Source organism: Aquarana catesbeiana, linkage group LG03, assembly GCF_042186555.1.
Source record: "Aquarana catesbeiana isolate 2022-GZ linkage group LG03, ASM4218655v1, whole genome shotgun sequence".
Classification (NCBI taxonomy): Eukaryota; Metazoa; Chordata; class Amphibia; order Anura; family Ranidae; genus Aquarana; species Aquarana catesbeiana.
Window position 1 is genome coordinate 742,874,643 of NC_133326.1, and position 24,128 is coordinate 742,898,770.

Consider the following 24,128-nt stretch of genomic DNA (forward strand, 5'->3'; position numbering starts at 1 on the left):
AGAGCAAAGTCAAGGTGGAAGTCGCTGCGACTTTCATGTTGTGCTGTGTGAACCAGAGCTAAATGGTGGTTCCCACATATCACCTTCTACCAATCACATCATTTACATTGTATTAACCCTTTCCCTGCCCCCAATTATACCATTTATCACACAGAACATTTAGAGGGAAAGCGTCGTGTTCAGAGATCTGGGTGTCAATAAAATTCCATTCTCTCACTGATCAGTCAACTCCGGTCATGTTGATTAGAAGACAGATTTATTACAAATGTATCGATACATAGGGGGGAACTCTGTTCACAGCAAGGAGTTCCATGCAGAGTCACTCAGGAACCCTTTTACACATGTCATTTTATAGCAGTATTTGGCAAGCTGCATTGTCAGCTTTATTGTCAAAATTAAGTTTGCCTTTCACAATATTTCCTAATATGATAAACTTTTGCTAGTTCTTTTAAGTATTGTTTTAGGCGTTAGTCGGAAATAAGCAGGTTGCATAAGCAATAAGTCAGCGCCATTTTAGCTAGAAAAAGAGCATATAAGGAACAAGGCAAATGTCGATATCACCTGTAATTCTTTGCATATTTCTTATCATTCCCTCCTCTGATATCTATATTTGCTTTCTCAATTTATTACTTCAGTGCAGGTCCGTTCCACAATTGGGTTTTCAGTCCTTACTTCATTGAGAGGAGTACTCGCATCATCATAGATATCTTCTCCTTGGGGAACTCTGTGGTACATTATCCTGGTCATAATTGTCTCAATTATTCTTTGAGAGAGTCCTCAGATACAGGGAATACAACAACATCCACAAATGACTAAGATGGCTAAAACCACGGCAATAGAGATCAAACATGAGGTGGCAAGTCCAGTCCATTTCCCAAACCAACCTTCAACCAATTTGTGAATGGATCATTAATACTGGAGTTTTCCGCTAATTCATTTAAAAAAGCTGTCAATCCTTTAAGGGCTCTAGTCACGGTTCCTCCAGGAGCTGTATTGCTAGGAATAAAGGTGCAACACGTACCACCAAACATTTTACAGACCCCTCCTCTTTCTGCTAGGACCATATCTAATGCCATCCTATTCTGCCATGCCGTCAGAGAGGTAGGGGCTAATTGCTCTGCCAATCCCTTAACTGCATCCCTGGTGTAGTTTACAAACCTTTGTTGGTTATAGTATATATAGTTAATCCAGTCAACATTTTTGTTTACTGTCACCCACCAGAGAAGAGACTCAAATCCAGCTGCCACTTGGTTCATATCCTTAAACTCGCTTGGCACTCCACGCGGAACCCCAATCTCATCTATGTAGATCTGAGGGTCAAAATACCCTGCAGGAGAGGTGTCCCTTCTGCTCCTCCGGTGACCCTTTTTCCAAGGGGACTCTGACAGTAAGCGCAGGGGCATTGCCAGCTGTACCAGGGCACAATCCCCTCGGGAATTGGCTGGGATTTTTGCTCTGAGCCTCTTATCTCCGCATAACCATCAGACGTCTGCCCTTTGGGTGTCGTGCTCAACCCAGTCATCACCCTCTCCTTTTACAATTTTGTTAATCCTCTCCATGCAGTAGTCAACCGGTAAAGACCCCAAATCTGTGCCACTCTCATTCCCCGGAAGTGCAAAACAAGTAAAGTTGCCAGGGTATGCCATGATAGCAGGGGTATCTGAGGTCTCTGAACCTGGGGAAACAACAAACTTAACATGTGACAGGGAGTGTTGGTGTCAGGTTTGTATGTTTTTTTATATAGCTTTAGCATACACCCTAAACCATCTGGATCTATATTGTTATTTAAAGGAAAAGGGCACTGTAGCCAGCTGGGGTCTGACCCCTGCACAGACCAAGCAGTTCTCTTTTTTAAGGGTGTTAGCAGTATATATTAACCATTCAAGCCATTCATTCTTATCCTGGTATCCTGTTTCTAATGTTATAGCTTCTTCCACTGTGAGATTGGTGAATCTCACTATGGGTCCTAATACCTCTACTTTAAATTTGTCCTCATTATTTAATTCTTTCTTCTTGTTTGTCTCATTCTTTGGTTTGACTTCAAGGAAGAATTTTCCCAAAGGGTCAGTTCCTGATATCCAAGCTCCTACATGGTATAACCTCTGATCCTCTAGTTTGGGGTCCTTCAGGGAAATCAATAATATATTACAATTCTTTGGTTCTGTACAGGGAGAGTGGGCTGCTTTTAGTTATGGTTTTTCTATTCTTTAAATCTCCTGCTGCTGGGATCTCATATCCCCAATCCTGGGCTGCAGTTGTCCACATGACTGAATCCCAAGTAGTACACCCGGTAGTTCCAGCCAGGTAGTACACGTGTTTGTTTGCCCAGGTCAACTTGCTTGCTTCTACCTTATCTCCACAATCTGTCATCTGGCAGAAATCCACCTGTATTGTATTGGTGGTTCCTTCAAGGCAAGGTTCAATGCTCTTCCTGTCTCTTCCCAATTGATTGGTTCCACTATCCTCCCGTGTCTCCTACCTCCCCGTATAGAGGCCTCTCCTAGAGTCACCAATACTCCCACGAGGAACAAAATCCCTACCATCCTATCTGAAGTGATGGGGGCCTAAATAGGGCCTTTTCTTCACCAAGGTTGAGACAAGCAGACCTTTTATCGGCCTCCCTTTGTAGTTGGACTTTCCCCCTCCTTCAGTCTTTCTGTCCCTACTCTGCCTATGTTTACCTTTTTACAGTGGGATTGGTGAATCCAGATAGTCCTTTCAGCAATTCTTACTGCAGTGGGAGTAGTAAGGAGTACTTGATATGGCCCGTCCCACTTAGGGGAGTGCCAATGCTTCTTTCTGATCACCTTGATGAGCACCCGATTTGTACTTTGTCTTCTCCTATGGGTTCTCCTTCTGGAATGGAACACTCTTGGTTAATTTGTTTCTGTTTTAATAACATTGACATGTATTCTGCTAAGGTTCTCTCCCCTTCCTCTGTGTGGGTTTCATTTGGTAATAAAGATATTTTATAAGGTCTACCATACATCATTTCAAATGGACTCAGCCCCTCTTTAGTGGGGGTGATGTGCATGCTTAAAATATCTAGTGGGAGACAGTACATCCAATTTTTCCCTGTCTCTTCCATAGCCTTTTTTAGCTTGCTCTATAATATCCCATTATGTCTTTCTACGAGCCCTGCTGACTGAGGGTGATATGCACAGTCGTTCTTTTACTTCTATACCCATCACTTCTGTTAGGTGTTTTATAGTCTGATTTATAAAATGTGGACCATTATCGCTATAAATCTTCTCTGGTATCCCAAATTGGGAAATGATAACTTTTAGTAAGACTTTGGATACTGTTAAGGCGTCAGCACTTCCTGTGGGGAATATCTCTACCCATGTGGTCAATGCATCAATGATTTCCAAACAATATTTCTTTTTTTCACATTTGTCTAATTCAATAAAATCCATGCAAATGTGTTGGAATGGATATTGCGGTGTGGGGAACTTCCCTTTCCATGGTCTTATGCTTCCCTGAGCATTGTGTCTTGCACATATAATGCATTGAGAACAAAAAGTTTTTTTAGTAGTTTGTGAAGCCATAGGCTGTACATACCTTATTTAACATCTCAGTCATCCCCCTGTTTGACACATGAGTTACTCCATGTGTCAATACTGCTGCATACCTAAATAAGGATTTTGGCAATACCAGCTTTCCTTCAGGTGATGTGTAGATGTTATCTATTATTGTGCAACCTTTTGTTTTCCGATATTGTTTCTCCCCAGGGGATATATTCTGCTGTATATCAGTAAGGACTGTATGATCTATCTCTATGATTTCCTGTTCTGTCCTGTGTCACTTCTGCATATCCAGTTACACTTGTGCCATCTGGATTTTTCGTACTGGAGCCATCAACAAAAAGTGTCATGTCAGGGTTAGATAACGGTACATCTTTCCAATCACTCCATGGCAGTACCTTTTCAGCGATGGCAGCAGCACAGTCATGTTTATGACCATCAGTAGGAAGTGGTATTAGTGTGGATGGGTTTAATGTAGTACATCTCTGTATTGTTAAGTGAGGTTGTGTCAAAAGTATTGTCATACAGGAAAGGTGTCGTGCTGGGCTCAAATGTATGGATCAACTAGGCGCGGTCAGTATCGAATACCCAGAAATCCAAGCTCTACAAAAATTTGTCATGCCCAAAAAAGACATCATTTGTTTCTTTGTTTCTGGCTTCGGCACCTGGTGGAGGGCTCAAATTCTCTCCTCATCCAGGTGTCAACCTTCTTTTGAGATATTATACCCTAAGTATTTGACCTGCTGTTGCCACAACTGGAGTTTAGTTTTATTTACCTTATGCCCTTGGTATAACTGCCTGGTTAACAGCTTGTAAATCCTGTACCATTCTCCAGCCTGTGAAAGGCGGAGCCTTCTTAACAGGAAAAAGAGGGGTATTGCAGGGGCTATACCCTCCTCTGCTTCCTTCTTAAGGGGGTATCTCCTTCATCACCTTGCACAAAAACCTTTACGTTCACATTTTTTCCATCACTTTCAAATACTTCTCAGAATGATTAACATATTGCAAAACATCTAAAACTGATGCAGTTCAGTAAGTAACCAGTTTTAATCCATTAACAAAAGCTATCCTTAGCTGTTGTTGATATGCACTATTCACATCCTCAGCTTCGGGGAGCCCAGAGAACACTTTAAAAACTTCTCGTAGTTTATCTAGATAATCACTGACACTTTCCTTGTCTTCCTGTACAGTCATATTAATCTTTTGCCAGTCAGTTCGTTATACCCATCGGAGATTGCATCTCTGATAGAAGGCAGTCAATCTGTCTGTCAAATCTTGGCTATCAAGGGCCAGTGGTTCCCCTCTTTGTTGAGGGGGCACTGTGGCTACACAGGGGTCCCAATTTCCCTTTACTGATGCCCAATCTGATCCTAGAACCCTCCTTAAGGCCCTTTCCACTTCGACCCCGTTTAGCCTATAACTGTTCCTCAGACCTTCCATATTTTCAATGATTTGGTTTGGGGCCCAAAACTTAGGATATTTAATATGCTCGGTAGCCTTCTGCACGTCACTCTCAGTCCATGGTCTAAAAACAGTCATAGTTAGGGGCTGACCATTTTGTCTGCCTCTTTGTCCACTAGGGGCAGTTGGGCTGGGCATTTCTCTTTTGTTCTCCTTCCTTCTACTCTAATTCTAGTGTGCTCAAACCAGTATTCCGCCATTTCTAATCCATACTTTTTTTTTTTTTTTCCTTGAGTTTAGAATACAAGACTGGTAGTTCTACTCTCGAACTTTGCCAAAATCTATATAAAACAGCAAGCAAAGTCCAAACTCCCCAAACAGGAAATAAACATACATATATATATATATATATATATATATATATATGTATTTATGGTCAGAGCCCTCCGTCCTGATAGATATGAAACACATAAACACGTCACAAGACTAACAACATAAATAGACCTGAAGTGTGCCCTGGCCTGCTGTATGGTAAACCCAGATCTGCTGGGCGGTATGCCAGAGAAGGGCGCATACCTTAAGAAAGTAATGGATATTTCTGTAGAGAAATTGTTTGAAAAGAAGTGCCTTGAGAAGGGGAATGGGTGGGTGGGTACCACGCACTGGAACTGACACAGACCATTGTGGATGGTCTGGTTATATACCCTCCGGGCTCCTCCCATAATTTCAGGCTGGTAAACCGGCCTTCCTATTTATGGTCGGAGCCCTCCGTCCTGATAGATATGAAACACATAAACACGTCACAAGACTAACAACATAAATAGACCTGAAGTGTGCCCTGGCCTGCTGTATGGTAAACCCAGATCTGCTGGGCGGTATGCCAGAGAAGGGCGCAAAAAGACTTGGTTTAGGGAGGTAATGTTTTATTTAAGTTTATGGTCTTCTTACAGAGCGAGCTTGCAAAAGGCTCGTGACATTTCTACTTGTGGATTGGGAATATAGCGAGCAAAGCAGGTGGATTTCCACCTTCCCATTTTCCTGATCACGTGGTCCGGGACTCCGTTTCGTGAGGCTGCTGATGCTGCTCCAATACGGAAAGAATGTCCAGAATAACGGTTGGGGTCAAGGCCTAAGTTGCGCAGAAGGATCCTGACGTGAGTAGTGAACTGGTTGGTACTAAGCGGGCTGATCGGGAACGGCAGCAATGGGCTGTCCTGCGAGGGATCAAGTAAATGGGCTAATAGACTATCTAGGATGGCTACGGGGCACCAGGCGTTGTGCGTTCTGAAGAGCTTGATGTCAACCCCTGGACCGGACTGTTGTGTTTTGGATACCTCGAGGTGTATCGTGAAGTGGCTGTGGTGACGCGTGAGGTGGCGTCTGCGTAAGGCCCTATGACTGGTGCTGCTGACTGTGAATTCGCTGGGTCGTAGAAAGCCATAAAATGCCAGGTAGATGGCAGCTTGGATGACCAAGCTGGGCAAAAACCGAAAGGTGAGCGTGAGAGTATGGTGGACATGTCTCGAAACATGGCACTGGTGACTGGTAAGCGTTTACCGCTAACTTGGGGTTTCTGCTTGTGGATGCCTCGGAGGATGGCCTTGACCGCATGGGTAGCGAACAAAGATGGTTTGTTAGGATCTAGAAAAGAGGTGAAATGCTGGATGCCAGCTAGGTAGAGTCTAATAGTGTTGTAGGATAACTTCAGCTGAGTGTGGCAGTATGAAATGAAGGCCAGGATATGATGGAGATCTCCTGGTATAGCCCCGGGGTTAGCCTCTAGAAACCTGTGATAGCTTTTCCAGGCAGCATGGTAGCCTTTCAGAGTATTGTGAGATAGTGACTGGTTAATCAGACTAGTGGCGTCATGAAGATGTCGCTTCAATCCAGGGTTAGCTGTGACCAATGTGGGATAGCAGACATGGTCGGGTCGGCTCCAGGTTCCTGCGAAAAGAAGGTTGTGTAGTTAAAGCGAGATAGCGCGTCGGCCGAAGTGTTGCATTTACCGGGGATATGAACACAGAGGACATTAAATTGGTGCTGTAGTGAGAGTTGCACCAGCCTGCGTAGGAAGGACATGATGGCCAAGGACTTGGAGCGACCTTTGTTTATAATAGAGGCTGTGGCTAGATTATCTGTGGAAAATGTCACTGTTTGTCCTACCCAGTTGTTGCCCCAGACGTGGGCTGCTGCAACAATGGGGTAAATCTCGAACATCGAGGAGGATTGACTGAACCCGGGGATCGAGAGTATTTCTGGCGGCCATGGTGCTGCGAACCAGTGGTGGCCAAAAATAGCTGCAAAACCTGTGGAGGCTGCGGCGTCCGTGATTATTTGGGGTGAAGTGGGAGACGCTGATGGGATAAACATCGAAATGCCGTTCCAGTTTGTTAGAAAATTGTCCCACATGGCTAGGTCAGCTACGGCTGCCTTGTCTCGTTTAAATATTAGGTCGGGGTCTTGTACCTGGGAAAGGAACACCAGGAGACGTGAGACGAAGGATCGCCCTTGAGGGATGATCCTTATGGCAAAGTTCAGCATGCCAAGGAGGGATTGCAGTTGCTTTTTTGTGCAGCCTTGCGTATTAGTAAATGTGTGGATGACTGTCCTGATGCGGGTCAATTTGTCGGGAGGCAGGCTAGCTTGCATGGTGTGAGTGTTGAGTATGATACCAAAGAAGGTGACGATCTGTGCTGAGCCTTCTACCTTCTTATCCGCTAAAGGTACGTTAAGATTATGAAAGATTGTTCTGAGGCTGTTTAGATCAACTGGGGGCTCGTTGGGTTTCTCTATGAGTAGGAAGTCGTCTAAGTAGTGGATCACTTTCTGACAGGACGCATGTTGTGAGAGAATCCAGGAAAGAGACTGAGCGAAAGTGTCGAATAGCCACGGGCTGCTTTTGGAGCCGAACGTTAACTTGGTGGCGAAATAGTATAGACCTTTCCATTTGATTCCGTGCCACCGCCATAGGCACGGATCAATTGGCAACAATTTGAATGCGTCCAAGATGTCTGCTTTAGACAACCAGGCGCCTGCTCCTGCGAGAATGATGGATTGAATAGCTGAGTCTACCGTTGAATATTTAAGTGTAAACTCTTCTGAAGGTATTAGGGAATTTAAACTGGGTATATGGGAACAATGAGGCGTGGACAAATCATAAACTAAACGAAGTTTATTTGAAAACTTGCCCTTCACAAGGCCGATAGGGCTGACTCTCCATACAGAAAAAGGTGATTGTGTAAAGGGGCCGATTATGTATCCCCGGTCTAGTTCTGTTTGCAGCAGGGTGGTGATGGTTTCCTCGTCGGTAGCGGCTGAAAGCAGGTTTTTGCATTCGTGAGTTGTGTTTGGGAGTGTGATAAGTCCGGTGTGAAAGCCTGTCATGAATCCCCGGATGAGAAAGGCTGCCAGTGAAGGTGTTGGGTGTGAGGCGAGGTAAAACGCGAGCCATCCGACGTGCACTCGGCTTAGTCATTCGGGTTTAGGCTGTTTCATAGCGCAAGCGTACCTGGGGTGAGCTTTGTGGCATGTGAGACAGACATGAAGTAGTTTGCAGTGGGGGAAGTTACAACCCCCAAAGTTGAAGTTATTGCATATGGCTGCTCCCCCTAGTGCCTGGATGGGTCGTCCTAATCTGTCTGCCTGAGCCGGCTGAGTAAATGCCGTTGAGTGACGAGTGACGCTGGGAAAGAAGGGAGGGTTGGGGGGGCGTCTGCCACCTGACTCGGAGCACCAGTTGGCCGTATGGGTGGACGACTGGCAGTTAGTACAGAGTGGGGAACGTAGGCCAGCGAAATGGCGACAGAACAGCTCTGTATCGATGGTACTCCAGTTGGTTTTTACTTGAAACTGGGAAAGTCTAGCTGCTGCTTTTGCTGAAAATGACCTGTGATAGTCATAAAAGGAGCATCCCCCATATTTATAACCTAGATCTACTATTGCGTGTAGGTATAGGTCCAGCTCCTCTCTCCTGTTGGGGTTGACCGTGCATAGCACGTCTCTGAACATGCCAAATGCTAGTACGAACTCCGCAATATTGAGTTTGCGGGTAAGCCTATGGTCTTTGGCCTTTAGGACGACGGAAACGTCTCCCCACGCATAGGACTTGTTTTCGGCTGGGTCGTGTACTGCGATGAGGAGGGATGCCAAGTTAATGTCCTTCCCATCCATGATGTCCTTCCTGATGCCTGCTGGGACGAGATGTGCGGGGAGGACGTAGGTATAGATGTCGGGCGTACCTGTAAGGAGAGGCATGGGGGTGGCGGTGGTTACTGTAGATGGTGAGGGTGCAGCTTGATGTACCTCCAGGGTTCCCACTCTTGTCTGGACATCAGTGACTGCTGCCGATAGTGTGGTCACCAAGGAGTGCAGCTGAGTGATTGCTGATGAGATTGACTGTAGTGATGCCTGGGTGCCCGATTGGGCTGCCGCTGGCGGAGGAAATAGCAAGCTGAAAAGCTCAGCTTTCCTAGCAGTCGCAGGGAAAGGTATTCCCCTGCGCCGTAGTTCAGCTGTAAGCTTGGGGATGGTCCAAGCTCTGAGAGACTGTAAGTCGTCGTTTGCTGAGTCTGCCCCAGGTGACGACGGGGTGGAGGCGAGGTCCTCGCTGCTGGCCTGCGACATGGTGTCCGCTGCCTTGAAGTCCTAGTAGTGGAGTTTTCGTTTTTTGAGGTCGAGACTTGGGTCGACCGGGAAGCTGAGGAAGATACTGTCCACACCTGTTGCAGGATGGATCAACTGAAGAACTCTACTGACCTGAAAGGGGGAAGGGTTGGAGAAATCGATGAGTAGCCGTGTTGCTACGAAAGATGAATGGCTGTATGAAGCCATTTCGTAAATGTTTGCGGTGATTTACAAAGTAAAAGAGTTTTTTTTTTTTTTTTAATTTGATTATGTAGGAAAACCGTGCACGGCATTGGGAAAAATAGGTGGTGGGTATTTGTTGTGAGAGACCCGAATAGTTGAGCCGGTGCTATGACTGGATTTGGAATGTGCGGTGGGGTTTTTTGCTGTGCCGGGGGTCTTGGATCACTGAGCCGGTATGCGACTGGGCTGGGATTGGTTTGAATGAAAGAAGCACGCTGTTGGTGAGTGCTTGTATGCTGAAGATCCGAATCGCAGAGCCGCTGTTTGCGACTGGACTCGAATCGGTGGGATGAAAGAAGCACACTGCTGGTGAGTGCTTGTGTATGCTAAAGATTTGAAGCATTGAGTCGCTTTTGCGACTGGACTCAGATCGGTCGGATGAAAGAAGCACACTGCTGGTGAGTGTTTGTATGCTGAAGATCCGAATCGCAGAGCCGCTGTTTGCGACTGGACTCGGATCGGTGGAATGAAAGAAGCACACTGTTGGTGAGTGCTTGTATGCTGAAGATCCGAATCGCAGAGCCGCTGTTTGCGACTGGACTCGAATCAGTGGGATGAAAGAAGCACACTGCTGGTGAGTGCTTGTGTATGCTAAAGATTTGAAGCATTGAGTCGCTTTTGCGACTGGACTCAGATCGGTCGGATGAAAGAAGCACACTGCTGGTGAGTGCATGTGTATGCTAAAGATTTGAAGCATTGAGTCGCTTTTGCGACTGGACTCAGATCGGTCGGATGAAAGAAGCACACTGCTGGTGAGTGCTTGTATGCTGAAGATCCGAATCGCAGAGCCGCTGTTTGCGACTGGACTCGGATCGGTGGGATGAAAGAAGCACACTGTTGGTGAGTGCTTGTATGCTGAAGATCTGAATCGCAGAGCCGCTGTTTTGCGACTGGACTCGGATCGGTGGGATGAAAGAAGCACACTGTTGGTGAGTGCTTGTGTATGCTGAGGATCCGAATCTTTAAGCCGGTGCTGCGACTGGACTCGGATCGGTTGGTGGAGTTCGTTTTGCAGAGGATCCGAATCTTTACGCTGATTATGCGACTAGATTCAGATTGGTTGTGGATGTAAGGGGCTCGAATGAGGAACGGAGAAAGGCAGTAAGTACGGATGTGTGCGAATAACCGAGTAAGACCTACGAAGTTGTAGGTGGTTTACGAAGGGGAACATAAAGTAACGGTTCGGTAGCAGGAAAGCACTACCTGCGACAGTGAGTGTGGGACAATTGATAAAAACCTGCGACCAATCTCGAAGGACATGCAGTGAGTTGGTAGAGTCGGCCTCTGCAATGCATCTGATATGAATCAGTTTGTAAAACATATTAAATTAATCCGATATAAATCGGTAGTAAGGAGTATCTGATACAAATTGGTTGTAGAGTGTATGCCATCCCTTACTGTGAAACTGAACACCTATCAACCACCCATCCCCCCAGGCTAATCAAGTGCAGAGAAGGCACCAGGTGGGCTCAACCACACCTCAATCAGCCACAGAAACCTATACAAACAATATATGCTGATCTCCTAGTGAATGAGATGGCAACCCCATGGAGCATGAATTTTTTGACCAGTGAAGCCTATTGCGAGTGATATTGAGAATGACCGACAGTGACTGGAGGCTTGGGTCTACGAATGAATCGTATATTTGTCAGAAGGAACTTTACGAATGTACTATGCCTGTGCCGAATGATGTCGGGACATGAGCGACAACAACTCCGGGGCAGGTTTTTTTCACAAAAGGGGTGCAGGATAAGAAGCATAATAAACCGCAAGATTTTGCACATGACACGAAAGTTTGGATACTACCTGCGACCGTGAGTGGGAACCGCCGACGAAGACCACGAATGAAAAGCCGGAGTGCACCTGCGATTGAATGCACAGACTGCCGAACATGAGGTGAGCTGGGAAGAGTCAGCCCTGTGATGTGAGCTACCGCGCACTGGAACTGACACAGACCATTGTGGATGGTCTGGCTATATACCCTCCGGGCTCCTCCCATAATTTCAGGCCGGTAAACCGGCCTTCCTATATATATATATATATATATATATATATATATATATATATATATATATATATATATATATATATACATACTAGGGATGAGCCGAACACCCCCTGTTCGGTTCGCACTAGAACATGCAAACAGGAAAAAAGTTCGCTCGAACACGCGAACACCGTTAAAGTCTATGGGACACGAACATGAATAATCAAAAGTGCTAATTTTAAAGGCTAATATGCAAGTTATTGTCATAAAAAGTGTTTGGGACCCGGGTCCTGCCCCAGGGGACATGGATCAATGCAAAAAAAAGTTTTAAAAACGGCCGTTTTTCAGGAGCAGTGATTTTAATAATGCTTAAAGTCAAACAATAAAAGTGTAATATCCCTTTAAATTTCGTACCTGGGGGGTGTCTATAGTATGCCTATAAAGGGGCGCATTTTTTCCCGCGTTTAGAACAGTCTGACAGCAAAATGACATTTCGAAGAAAAAAAAGCCATTTAAAACTACCCGCGGCTATTGCATTGCCGACAATACACATAGAAGTTCATTGATAAAAAACGGCATGGGAATTCCCCACAGGGCAACCCCGAACCAAAATTAAAAAAAAAAAAAAATGATGTGGGAGACCCCCTAAATTCCATACCAGGCCCTTCAGGTCTGGTATGGATATTAAGGGGAACCCCGGCCAAAATTTTTTTAAAAAAATGACGTGGGGTTCCCCCTAAATTTCATACCAGAACCTTCAGGTCTGGTATGGATTTTAAGGGGAACCCCGCGCCAAAAAAAAAATGGCATGGGGCCCTCCCAAAAATCCATACCAGACCCTTATCCGAGCACGCAACCTGGCAGGCCGCAGGAAAAGAGGGGGGGATGAGAGTGCACCCCCCTCCTGAACCGTACCAGGCCACATGCCCTCAACATTGGGAGGGTGGTTTGGGGTAGCCCCCCAAAACACCTTGTCCCCATGTTGATGAGGACAAGGGCCTCATCCCCACAACCCTGGCCGGTGGTTGTGGGGGTCTGCGGGCAGGGGGCTTATCGGAATCTGGAAGATCCCGCCCCCCCCTGTGTGAAATGGTAAGGGGGTACTTACCCCTACCATTTCACTAAAAAACTGTCAAAAATGTTAAAAATGACAAGAGACAGTTTTTGACAATTCGTTTATTTAAATGCTTCTTCCTTCATCTTCTTCTGGTTCTTCTGGCTCTTCTGGTTCTTCCTCTGGCGTTCTCGTCCAGCATCTCCTCCGCGGCGTCTTATATCTTCTTCTCTTCGGGCCGCTCCGCACCCATGGCATGGAGGGAGGCTCCCGCTCTTCTCTTCATCTTCTTCATCCTCTTCTCTTCTTCCTTCATCTCTTCTTCTCTTCTTCATTTTCTTCTCCGGGCCGCTCCACACCCATGCTGGCATGGAGGGAGGCTCCCGCTGTGTGATGGCGTCTCTTCGTCTGACGGCTCTTAAATAATGGGGGGCGGGGCCACCCGGTGACCCCGCCCCCCTCTGACGCACGGTGACTTGACAGGACTTCCCTGTGACGTCACGGGGAATGCCACAGGGAAGTCCCGTCATGTCCCATGCGTCAGAGGGGGCAGGGTCACCCGGTGGCCCCGCCCCCCGTTGTTTAAGAACCGTCAGATGAGGAGACGCCGTCACACAGCGGGAGCCTCCCTCCATGCCAGCATGGGTGCGGAGCGGCCCGGAGAAGAAAATGAAGAAGAGAAGAAGAAAGAAGAGAAGAGGATGAAGATGAAGAGAAGAGCGGGAGCCTCCCCTCATGCCATGGGTGCGGAGCGGCCCGAGGAGAAGAAGATAGAAGATGCCGCGGAGGAGATGCTGGACGAGAATGCCGGAGGAAGAACCAGAAGAGCCAGAAGAACCAGAAGATGAAGGAAGAAAGAAGAAGCATTTAAATAAAGGAATTGTCAAAAACTGTCTCTTGTCATTTTTGACAGTTTTTTAGTAAAATGGTAGGGGTAAGTACCCCCTTACCATTTCACACAGGGGGGGCCGGGATCTGGGGGTCCCCTTGTTAAAGGGGGCTTCCAGATTCTGATAAGCCCCCCGCCCGCAGACCCCCACAACCACCGGCCTGGGTTGTGGGGATGAGGCCCTTGTCCTCATCAACATGGGGACAAGGTGTTTTGGGGGGCTACCCCAAAGCACCCTCCCAATGTTGAGGGCATGTGGCCTGGTATGGTTCAGGAGGGGGGCCACACTCTCGTCCCCCCCTCTTTTCCTGCGGCCTGCCAGGTTGCGTGCTCGGATAAGGGTCTGGTATGGATTTTTGGGGGACCCCACGCCGTTTTTTTTTTTTTTTTTTTTTTTTTTGGCGCTGGGTTCCCCTTAAAATCCATACCGGACCCTTGTCTGGTATGGAATTTAGGGGGAACCCCACGTCATTTTTTTTTAAATTTTGGCCGGGGTTCCCCTTAATATCCATACCAGACCTGAAGGGCCTGGTATGGAATTTAGGGGGTCTCCCACATCATTTTTTTTTTTTTTTTAATTTTGGTTCGGGGTTGCCCTGTGGGGAATTCCCATGCCGTTTTTTATCAATGAACTTCTATGTGTATTGTCGGCAATGCAATAGCCGCGGGTAGTTTTAAATGGCTTTTTTTTCTTCGAAATGTCATTTTGCTGTCAGACTGTTCTAAACACGGGAAAAAATGCGCCCCTTTATAGGCATACTATAGACACCCCCCCAGGTATGAAATTTAAAGGGATATTACACTTTTATTGTTTGACTTTAAGCATTATTAAAATCACTGCTCCTGAAAAAACGTCCGTTTTTTAAACTTTTTTATGCATTGATCCATGTCCCCTGGGGCAGGACCCAGGTCCCCAAACACTTTTTATGACAATAACTTGCATATAAGCCTTTAAAATTAGCACTTTTGATTTTTCCCATAGACTTTTAAAGGGTGTTCCGCGGCATTCGAATTTGCCGCGAACACCCCAAATTGTTCGCTGTTCGGCGAACTTGCGAACAGCCAATGTTCGAGTCGAACATGAGTTTGACTCGAACTCGAAGCTCATCCCTAATACACACACACACACACACACACACACACACACACACACACACACACACACACACACACACACACACACACACACACACACACACACACACACACACACACACACACACACACACACACACACACATATATATATATATATATATATATATATATATATATATATAAAACAACTTATACCTTTACCTTATTTACTACAAAGTACAGTTGGTCAAAACAAACAGTATTCTTAGCGTTCTGATCAGAATTTTTTTTTACACACACTCACACAAAAGAGGAAGTGCACTTAGGTGCCCGTGAGGGGGGGTAAAGGAGTGAGTGAGTCCAGTTTTTTTTTTTTTTTTTTAACCACAAGTTTGCAGCCAGACAGATCATAAAGCAGGCCTTTTATCAACCTGTAAACCACCAGACTAGCAACCCTTGGATCACAGTAACAATAAGAATAAGAAAAAGCAAAAATATCAAGACTCCCCACACATAAAGTTAGCAGTAATGTTAAACATGAGGAGGAAAGAGCGAGAGTTAGTCTCATGATTTAACAAATGCAGCAAAAGGAACAGTGAAGGAAATGTTGCTCTCGATAGAAAAAGAGAAAAACAATCGATCTATGGGGGGAAGTGTTTCTGATCAAGTTAGATTGATTCCTGCTCGTACATTCACTTCCTCTTTTGTCCCAACCACCACTCAGTTAGAAAAAAAACCTGAAATGGCCACTGTGACTCTCTGTAATCTCTCCAGATTACTTGTAGTCACTATTCACAACAATTATCAATCATCTATCATCTTTCGGTACCTTAAATGTTTTGTAATCTGTCTCGGACAGCGGGCTACGTCTATTTACCATTGGCAACGTCTCCAAGTGCCTCTGTCTTCGGCCCCTGTGTCACCTAGATATTTTACGATCAACTACAGTGTTGGCATACGCAATAAAAACCCAAATCACCTCGAGTAGAAGAGCAAAGAAGAGAAAAGAAAAGATCTGTCATACCTTTCACAGACCCAGGGGACTGGATCAGAAGTCCAGGAGTAGAAGTCAGGTGTGGATCCCGGAATCGACCAGCCTCTTTTTATCACTTAACTTGAGTGGGAGGATCTAGGTCTCGGCGAGAGGGAGTCTGATACTCACCGGTATTTTGGACGGAACTGTTCGATCCACCACCTAATCCTTACTTCCAGCTCAAAAGGACCATGATGTCAATAAAATTCCATTCTCTCACTGATCAGTCAACTCCGGTCATGTTGATTAGATGACAGATTTATTACAAATGTATCGATACATAGGGGTGAACTCTGTTCACAGCAAGGAGTTCCAGCAGAGTCACACAGGAACCCTTTTACACATGTCATTTTATAGCAGTTTTTGGCAAGCTGCCATTGGCTAAGGCACACTGATGACTCATGGTGCATTGTCAGCTTTATTTTCAAAATTCATTTCACAATATTTTCTATTATGGTAAACTTTTGCTAGTTCTTTTAAGTATTGTTTTAGGCATTAGTTGGAAATAAGCAGGTTGCATAAACAATAAGTCAGCACCATTTTAGCTAGAAAAAGAGCATACAAGGAACAAGGCAAATGTCGATATCACCTGTAATTACATAGTTACATAGTAGGTGAGGTTGAAAAAAGACACAAGTCCATCAAGTCCAACCTATGTGTGTGTGATTATGTGTCAGTATTACATTGTATATCCCTGTATGTTGCGGTCATTCAGGTGATTATCTAATAGTTTCTTGAAGCTATCAATGCTCCCCGCTGAGACCACCGCCTGTGGAAGGGAATTCCACATCCTTGCCGCTCTTACAATTCTTTGCATATTTCTTATCACTGGGGGAGGGAAATAATGCCAGGGGTGTGACATCATCATCCCAACATTGGAGGGACCAATTGTCTGCAGAGGCGGAGATGGGAATATCTGGACTGAATTTTATATCTGGAACCAAAGTGGTGTTCCAAGATTCCAAAAGTTTTGTCTGGAGTGTGACTTCAAAGACCACTCATAGCCACCAATGAGAAGTCCTCATCAGGTTCAGTATGAGACTGTAGAACCAGAGGGAAGGCAGCCATGTGGAAGGGAAATGTTGGGTGTTACATTGTTGTTCTTGGTGTCAGAGGTCATACATTCTTGGTGGTAATTGTTATCTCATTATTGGCTTTTAGATTTCTGTATTGTACTATTTCAAGTAAAGATTGTCCAGGAGAGGACAAAGAAGAAGATTCCTCCTCTTCAGGATATAAAAGGAAGTCTGATACTCTTTCCTTTCTGATGAACCCGGAGAGTAAAATTCATGAATTATGGTAAGAGAAATGTGTGACCTGCAGTGATCGGGAAATGAGACGTCTTGTGATTGTTCCCGTCTCTCAGGGTTTCCTTCTATCTCTGGGTGTCCTCAATGTAGAATCTTCCATCACCTGTCCTCTTCTCATGTCTTCTCCTCTCTCTGAGGGAATCTTTCTCTTTGTAATCTCATCCATGGGATTTGGGGTTGCCCTTCTAGTAGAACAGTGACCAGGCTATGTACATATGGAATGACCATCCATATTCCTAACAAGCAGGAAATAGGATGGAATAGACACCCTTAGGACTCCCTTACACGTCTGATTATGTAGAAGGAAGCAATGCTCAGTAACACTTCTATGACATTTATGATGTGTCTTCATTGTGTTTATGAAGCTCTGAAAACACTATAAGAATGCTGGATAAATGCCCAGGGGAGGGGTTGCTTTTCTAGTGGGAGGAGCCTAAAGGGGAAGTGATGTAGAGGAAATGATCTCCTCTGATATGTGGATTTCGGATATATTACAATAATTCTATAAAATGAAAACCAGCCGCCATGTCATCATACTCACTATCGCTCTCCTGCCCCCTGGAGGACAGATTTCCCGGTCCTCCAGGTGACTTGGTGATTTCCCGCTTGGTGACTTGTTACCAGATATGTTTTCATTTCAATATTTCTTTATTGGTGTTCAACAAATTGTCAATACAGAAGAAAAGCATAAAGGACATTTAAGACCTTCAGATATAGTTAGCTTCATAGGTAATGTAATGGATACAGAATTAGATGTTCAGCGCTAGTGTCACAAGAGACCATTGCTGGTCTATTTATGTTTTCTATACAAGTCCATAATCCGTCCTAGTACCAACAACCAGGACTGAGCTATGTTTAGTAAAGGGAAGAAAAATGTTGAAGGTAAAGAAAAACTTAACTGAGTAACCAGGTTAAACAAGTGTAATACAGTCAAAGTATTTGACTTTATTGTAATTCTTGATAGAAAATCTTATTTCATTCCTAGATGTTGTTTCTTACCATTCTACCCACCTCTTCCACAGAAAGCCTTTTGGTGTCTCTTTTGTGCTGAGGCAAACATCATCTCATACACAGAGTGAGTGTTGGTTGTCATTATAACTTCTTGGATTGATGGGACTAACTGATCTCTCCAATGGCGCACCAACACTGGTCTTGCACTTAAAAGAATGTGGGTAGCTATGTTTCTGGTATCTGATGGTAATGATTCTATATCTAGTGAGAAAAGTGCGAGGCCTGGTGACACGTTTTTTATTCCTAACACTTGTGTAAGTAAACAAAATACCCCCATCCAAAAGGTGGCGATAGCAGGACAGGACCAAAGTATGTGGTATAGTGTACCCACTGCTCTGCAGTTCCTCCAGCATGTAGGAGTATGTGGAGAGAATTTAGCAATCCTGTAGGGTGTAAGATACCACCTGAGCAAAATTGTTTGTGTTAGTTCCTATAGGTTCACACTTTTGGTTGCTGCATATGTGATGTGGAGCGCCTTTTGCCACTGTTCAGAGGAATCATTAGATATTTTTCCCATGCTTGTATGTGGGAGGTTTTGATAAATATATCTTTATTATTAGGCTTAGTATAGTATTGAGTTACTCTCCATGGTAATGTTATGGTGGTATTTGAGTTGGAACGGATAAAGTGTTTTATCTGTAGATAGGTGTAATATTCTGAATTAGATAGGTCATATTCTATCTGTAGGGATCTAAATGTTTTGGGAAATGGGCCTATCATGTCCTCTAATCCCTTTCTCAACATGTTTCGCTCGTTGGAGCTTCCTCAGGAGATAAAATGGGGCACCTGATCAGCTACAAATAAAAAAAATCACAATAAATACTCATGTTCAAGATATATACTGCATCTATGTCATGTTCGTTTGACATACAAAATTTGATTATGCAATTACTGTCATAGAGTATTGAAATAATACAATTTAAGGACATAGGTGTGGAACACAGATATTCAAAAATAATGAAACAAACATCAGAAAAATCAACATAGAGAAATAACATAATAAAAATCAATAACAAAAATATAAAAAATGAATCAAAGAACCTTACTCGCATTGCTATTAATTTGGATGGGACTGGTAAGTCTGAGGTTTACATTATAAGCCTCAAATTTTGCATATACAAAATACCTCTTCGCCTTGAATCCACAACAGGGTATGCTGAGAGGGACAAACAAATGTGTGGAGCTCTTCTGGATAGAAAAAACACACAACACAGGTATGATAAATAGGACAACATATATGTCTGGGTCAAAACTAAAAGAATTGACTGCAATGAACACCTTGGTGTGTAGGGATAGAACGGGCAATATAAAATTACCTAAATAAATCTGTAGGTTGAATCAATAGCGTCTTTGTATCAAATCTGAGGGATGGTTAAAAGCAGTTCGCCTGATTCAAGAGGGTTACAAAGAGGGGGAGAAAAGCACAATCCAGCGGGTTGTTACAAAGACCCCAAGCGTCAAAGGCAGGGGCCAGATAACAGGACCAGACGCCGTACTCCCCAAATATAGGAACCTGGGAATTGATAAATAAAAAACCATGAGGATAGTAAGGTAAACCGGCATGAGAAAAATGTCCAGTCTAAAGTGATTGTGTGTTGTATATGTAATCAAGGCTAGTGTCTGCAAATCAAGCTTACCAGTGGCAAATAGCAGGTGAAGGATAGGAGGGTAGTCCAAAGGGACCGCAGCGTTCCCACCTCCCCCTGGAATTAGCTGGCAGAATGTGACAGGGAAAATCCCTGTTTTATCTTCCTCTCCGATGTGGCTGTGTCTGACGTTGTAGCCACTTCGCGGACAAACATGGGAGTGCCATTGCGCATGCGCCAAGGCTAGGTATAGCGGTGCCGTAGACGCGATCACGTACATCGTACGGCAGCCATTTTGTAAAATCCTATGCCCATAATAGATGGAAAGGGGGCAAAATAAGGACCACAGAGAGATCAGATGGGTACAGAAAAACCACCTCGATCCCAAAGGGAGATATGGGACTGACAAATAAGGTGCCCTGAAGCAGGGGAAAGGGCTATCTCCAAAAAGGGCATGAATGAATTGGAATATTGATTAGAGACCAACAAATGGGTGCCCCGGATGTTCGTGTATCCCAGATTAAAAGTGGAACAAAGCTGAAGAGGTAACAAAGGGAAAATGCAAAATAGGCAAATATACTAATAATAGATGTTCAACTAGATAAGTAACTATGTAGTCAAGGGTAAATATCAAGCTGGACAAAAGCCAGGTAGCATTTTGATGCATTTATTTATTCAATCCTTGAACCTGTTTTCCGCACTGTCTGGCTTTTGTCATTTTTAACATTTTTGACACTTTTTTTGTGAAATGGTAGGGGTAAGTACCCCCTTACCATTTCACACAGGGGGGGCAGGATCTGGGGGTCCCCTTGTTAAAGGGGGCTTCCAGATTCCGATAATCCCCCCCAGCTTGCAGACCCCCACAACCACCAGGCAAGGGTTGTGGGGATGAGGCCCTTGTCCCCATCAACATGGGGACAAGGTGTTTTGGGGGGCTACCCCAAAGCACCCTCCCAATGTTGAGGGCATGTGGCCTAGTACGGTTCAGGAGGGGGGTGTTCTCTCATCCCCCACTCTTTTCCTGCGGCCTGCCAGGTTGCGTGCTCGGATAAGGGTCTGGTATGGATTTTTGGGGGGACCCCACGCCATTTTTTTTTTTAAATTTTGGCGCGGGGTTCCCCTTAATATCCATACCAGACCTGAAGGGCCTGGTATGGAATTTAGGGGGACCCCCCACGTTATTTTTTTTACATTTTGGGTCAGGGTTCCCCTGTGGGGAATTCCCATGTTGTTTTTATCAATAAACTTTTATGTGTATTGTCGGACCGGCAATTAATTAATAGCCGCAAGTAGTTTTAAATGACTTTTTTTCCTTTGAAATATCATTTTGCTGTCAGACTGTTCTCAACACTGGAAACATGCGCCCCTTTACAGGCAAACTATAGACACCCCCCAGGTACGAAATTTAAAGGAATATTACGCTTTTATTGTTTCACTTTAAGCATTATTAAAATCACCGTTCCCGAAAAAACGTCCGTTTTTAAAACTTTTTTTGCAATGATCCATGTCCCCTGGGGCAGGACCCAGGTCCCCAAACACTTTTTATGACAATACCATGCATATAAGCTTTTAAAATTAGCACTTTTGATTTCTCCCATAGACTTTTAAAGGGTGTTCCGCGGCTTTCGAATTTGCCACGAACACCCCAAATTGTTCGCTGTTCGGCAAACTGCCGATGTTCGAGTCGAACATGAGTTTGACTCAAACTCGAAGCTCATCCCTACTAAAGAGGCACTCCACCCAAATCTTTTTCCGAGTGTTCTTCCATGCGGACTTCTTGCTAATTTTTGGGAGCTTACAGTTCTTCTCACCTCCCCCAGATCTACTCTCCCAAGACTGTAGGGGTCCTACTTTGACATCTGTCTCAACTTTACCTAGCACTTTTTGAGTTTCAGTTTCACTGATATCTGTGTGGTTACCCCTGGCAACCACTTTCTCAAAATTACCCAGTTCAAAACCACCAGGAACTCTGGTCCCATCGCTTGCTAGGAGAGTATCTGAGGAGGGATCACACAGCAGTTAGTCTCTATGGGACCTCCCCACAATTTCACATCTCCCTCTGTTGTCCAACACTCCATCAGTGACTGTTCTTGCACAGCACTTCCACAGCAGTTTTTACCATTTCTGTTACCGCTGGTATTTCTGATACCTCTGCCTTGTCTAACAGGGCTCCAGAGTGCCTCTCATACACAACCTTTGTATGAATTAATCCAGCACACTGTGAGACAACTTTCCACATTAATACAAAACATTACATTAAACGATTCCACCATTTGCGATTTCTACACAGTACAGCCTGCAATATCCAGCTCCAATCAGCTGTACCCTGTGGTACCAGTTCTCCAAACACAGGAGAGGACGGCAGGCTGTACTCTGGCTGTACACTCCATGATTTTAACACTTCCTTAAGCTTGACTGTCACAAATACACATTTTCCCTTTTTGCATTGTGCACACAATTCCCGCTGTGCGTTTACACTCGCTCGGACCTTCAGTCATGAAAGGGTAAATCTCTTCAACAGCCAATGCACTGTAGTCTACAAGCTGTTCCGCAGACACCTCTCCTGGCACAGCAGCCATTGTGTCCACTACACCTTTACCAACAGAAAGTTCTTTCCACCATGCTAATATCCGTCTGGCCATACCATCCCAGTCTGTACTGGTACTGGTTGAAGTCCCATCATACTACACAGCATCTCTCCAACTGTGCAAGAAGACACAGGACAGAGTGGCTCAGCAGCAGACACATTGGTAATAAGGCAGTACCATTTTATAAAGCCAATTATTTGAGTAGGGGGGCACTGACCAAATTTGACAAGGTGTGGGGGGGTTGGATGGCATCGGTGGATACGGTATCAGACTAATTACAGATAACCTATAGCTATTGATATTGGTATGAGGCCATAACGGAAGATGTATATGACTGACATACAGGAGAAATATTGATAATTCTGCATTAGGATAACTAGTCACTTGTAGGGGGAGAGTTATTTCTTCATATTAAATTCTTGGTGTTGGGGGGAGGTGGAGCCGGGTCTTGCTTTGGACTGTATTTAGCATCACGACCCAAGTTGTCAGCCAGCGAGGGTGCGGCGTCTCCTAGGGCCTTCCTCCAGTTGGAGGCCAACTTGGACAGTATATATCTAGGCAAAAGCTTTGTTGTTTGGGGGGGAGGGAGGGGAGGTTTAAATGTATGTTTGATTTATGTTTGTGTTTTTGTATGTAAATGTCCACCGGCAACTGTGTTATAATGGGTGGTTGTCGGCCGCAATTGTAGCCTGTTGTTATTTGTATGCTTAAAAAATGAATAAAAAAAAATTTTCAAAAAAAAAACCCATCACTTTGCTTTAAACTGCATTGTGGCAACACATTTTTAACCACACCATATTGCAGTACCCCACCCTCACCACCGTGAGCAGATGAAGTTTCATTCCAGACATCAAGCTTTGCATTATCACACATGTCATTTTTGATTTTAACACTTGCCTCCCCACTGAACAGAACACTGAAGCAAGGCAAGTCCTTTTTTAGCACAAACAGGCAATCTCCTTTTTGGGGTCACTTCCACTCCCTTGTGCACAGTCACATAGTCAGTCTTTCTCACTCAGTCTGCAGACTTGCAATCACAGGTGTTGCTACAGGCAAACATCCCATCGATGTTCCACACCATCAAATAAGACAAAGGAGGAGCTAATAGAAAATTAACAGATAATAAAGTGATAGTAAAGGTGTGTTTTTGTAATTTTTTTTTTTTTTGTTAAAATAACAAACATGTTATACTTACCGGTTCTGTAATGGCTTTGCACAGAGCAGCCCAAACCTTCCTCTTCCTGGATCTCATCGTTGGTGCTCCTGGCTCCTTCCCACAGCTGAGAGCCCCTATAGCAAGCTGCTTGATTTGGGGGCACTTGTACATACTCACCCATAAGCCCGCTCTGTGTGTCTATAAGATTCCCCCTGCTTCCTCATCACTGGCTGTGATTGACAGCAGCAGAAGCCAATGGTTCCCCCTGCTGTGTCTGAGCCAATGAGGAGGCAGAGAGCCAAGAGAGCCTCTGCTCTTGTGCACATTGCTGGATGAAGATCAGGCTCAGGTAAGTATTGGGGGGATGGGGGGAGCTGCATGCAGAAGCTGTTTTACCTTAATACAGAGAATGCAGAAAATACATTAACTGGTTGGCTGTCCTGTGCACCATCATTGTATGTTGGTCGCACACAGGTAGGTGGGCGCACACGTGCCCCCATCATCCCCAGAACGATCAGATTCATTTCAGAACTGTTCAGTCTACAGGGCAGGTCAATGATTTCTGTCCTGGTCCCGCTGATTGGTTCTGGTGAATGGCAGACTGTCCTCTACCTGTGTAGTGTAAACAAAGACAGAGGAAGTTATG

The 24,128-nt window shown here is 44.8% G+C and overlaps 1 protein-coding gene across 1 annotated transcript in view; it reads left to right on the top strand.

Moving 5' to 3' along the window:
* LOC141133874 (NACHT, LRR and PYD domains-containing protein 3-like) overlaps nt 1-24,128 on the top strand; it is a gene marked incomplete in the record, with an annotated part of 735,962 nt that overhangs the window by 493,139 nt on the left and 218,695 nt on the right. The window contains 1 exon segment of the mRNA XM_073623461.1: nt 16,993-17,130. Coding sequence (XP_073479562.1) covers nt 16,993-17,130 — 138 coding nt within the window.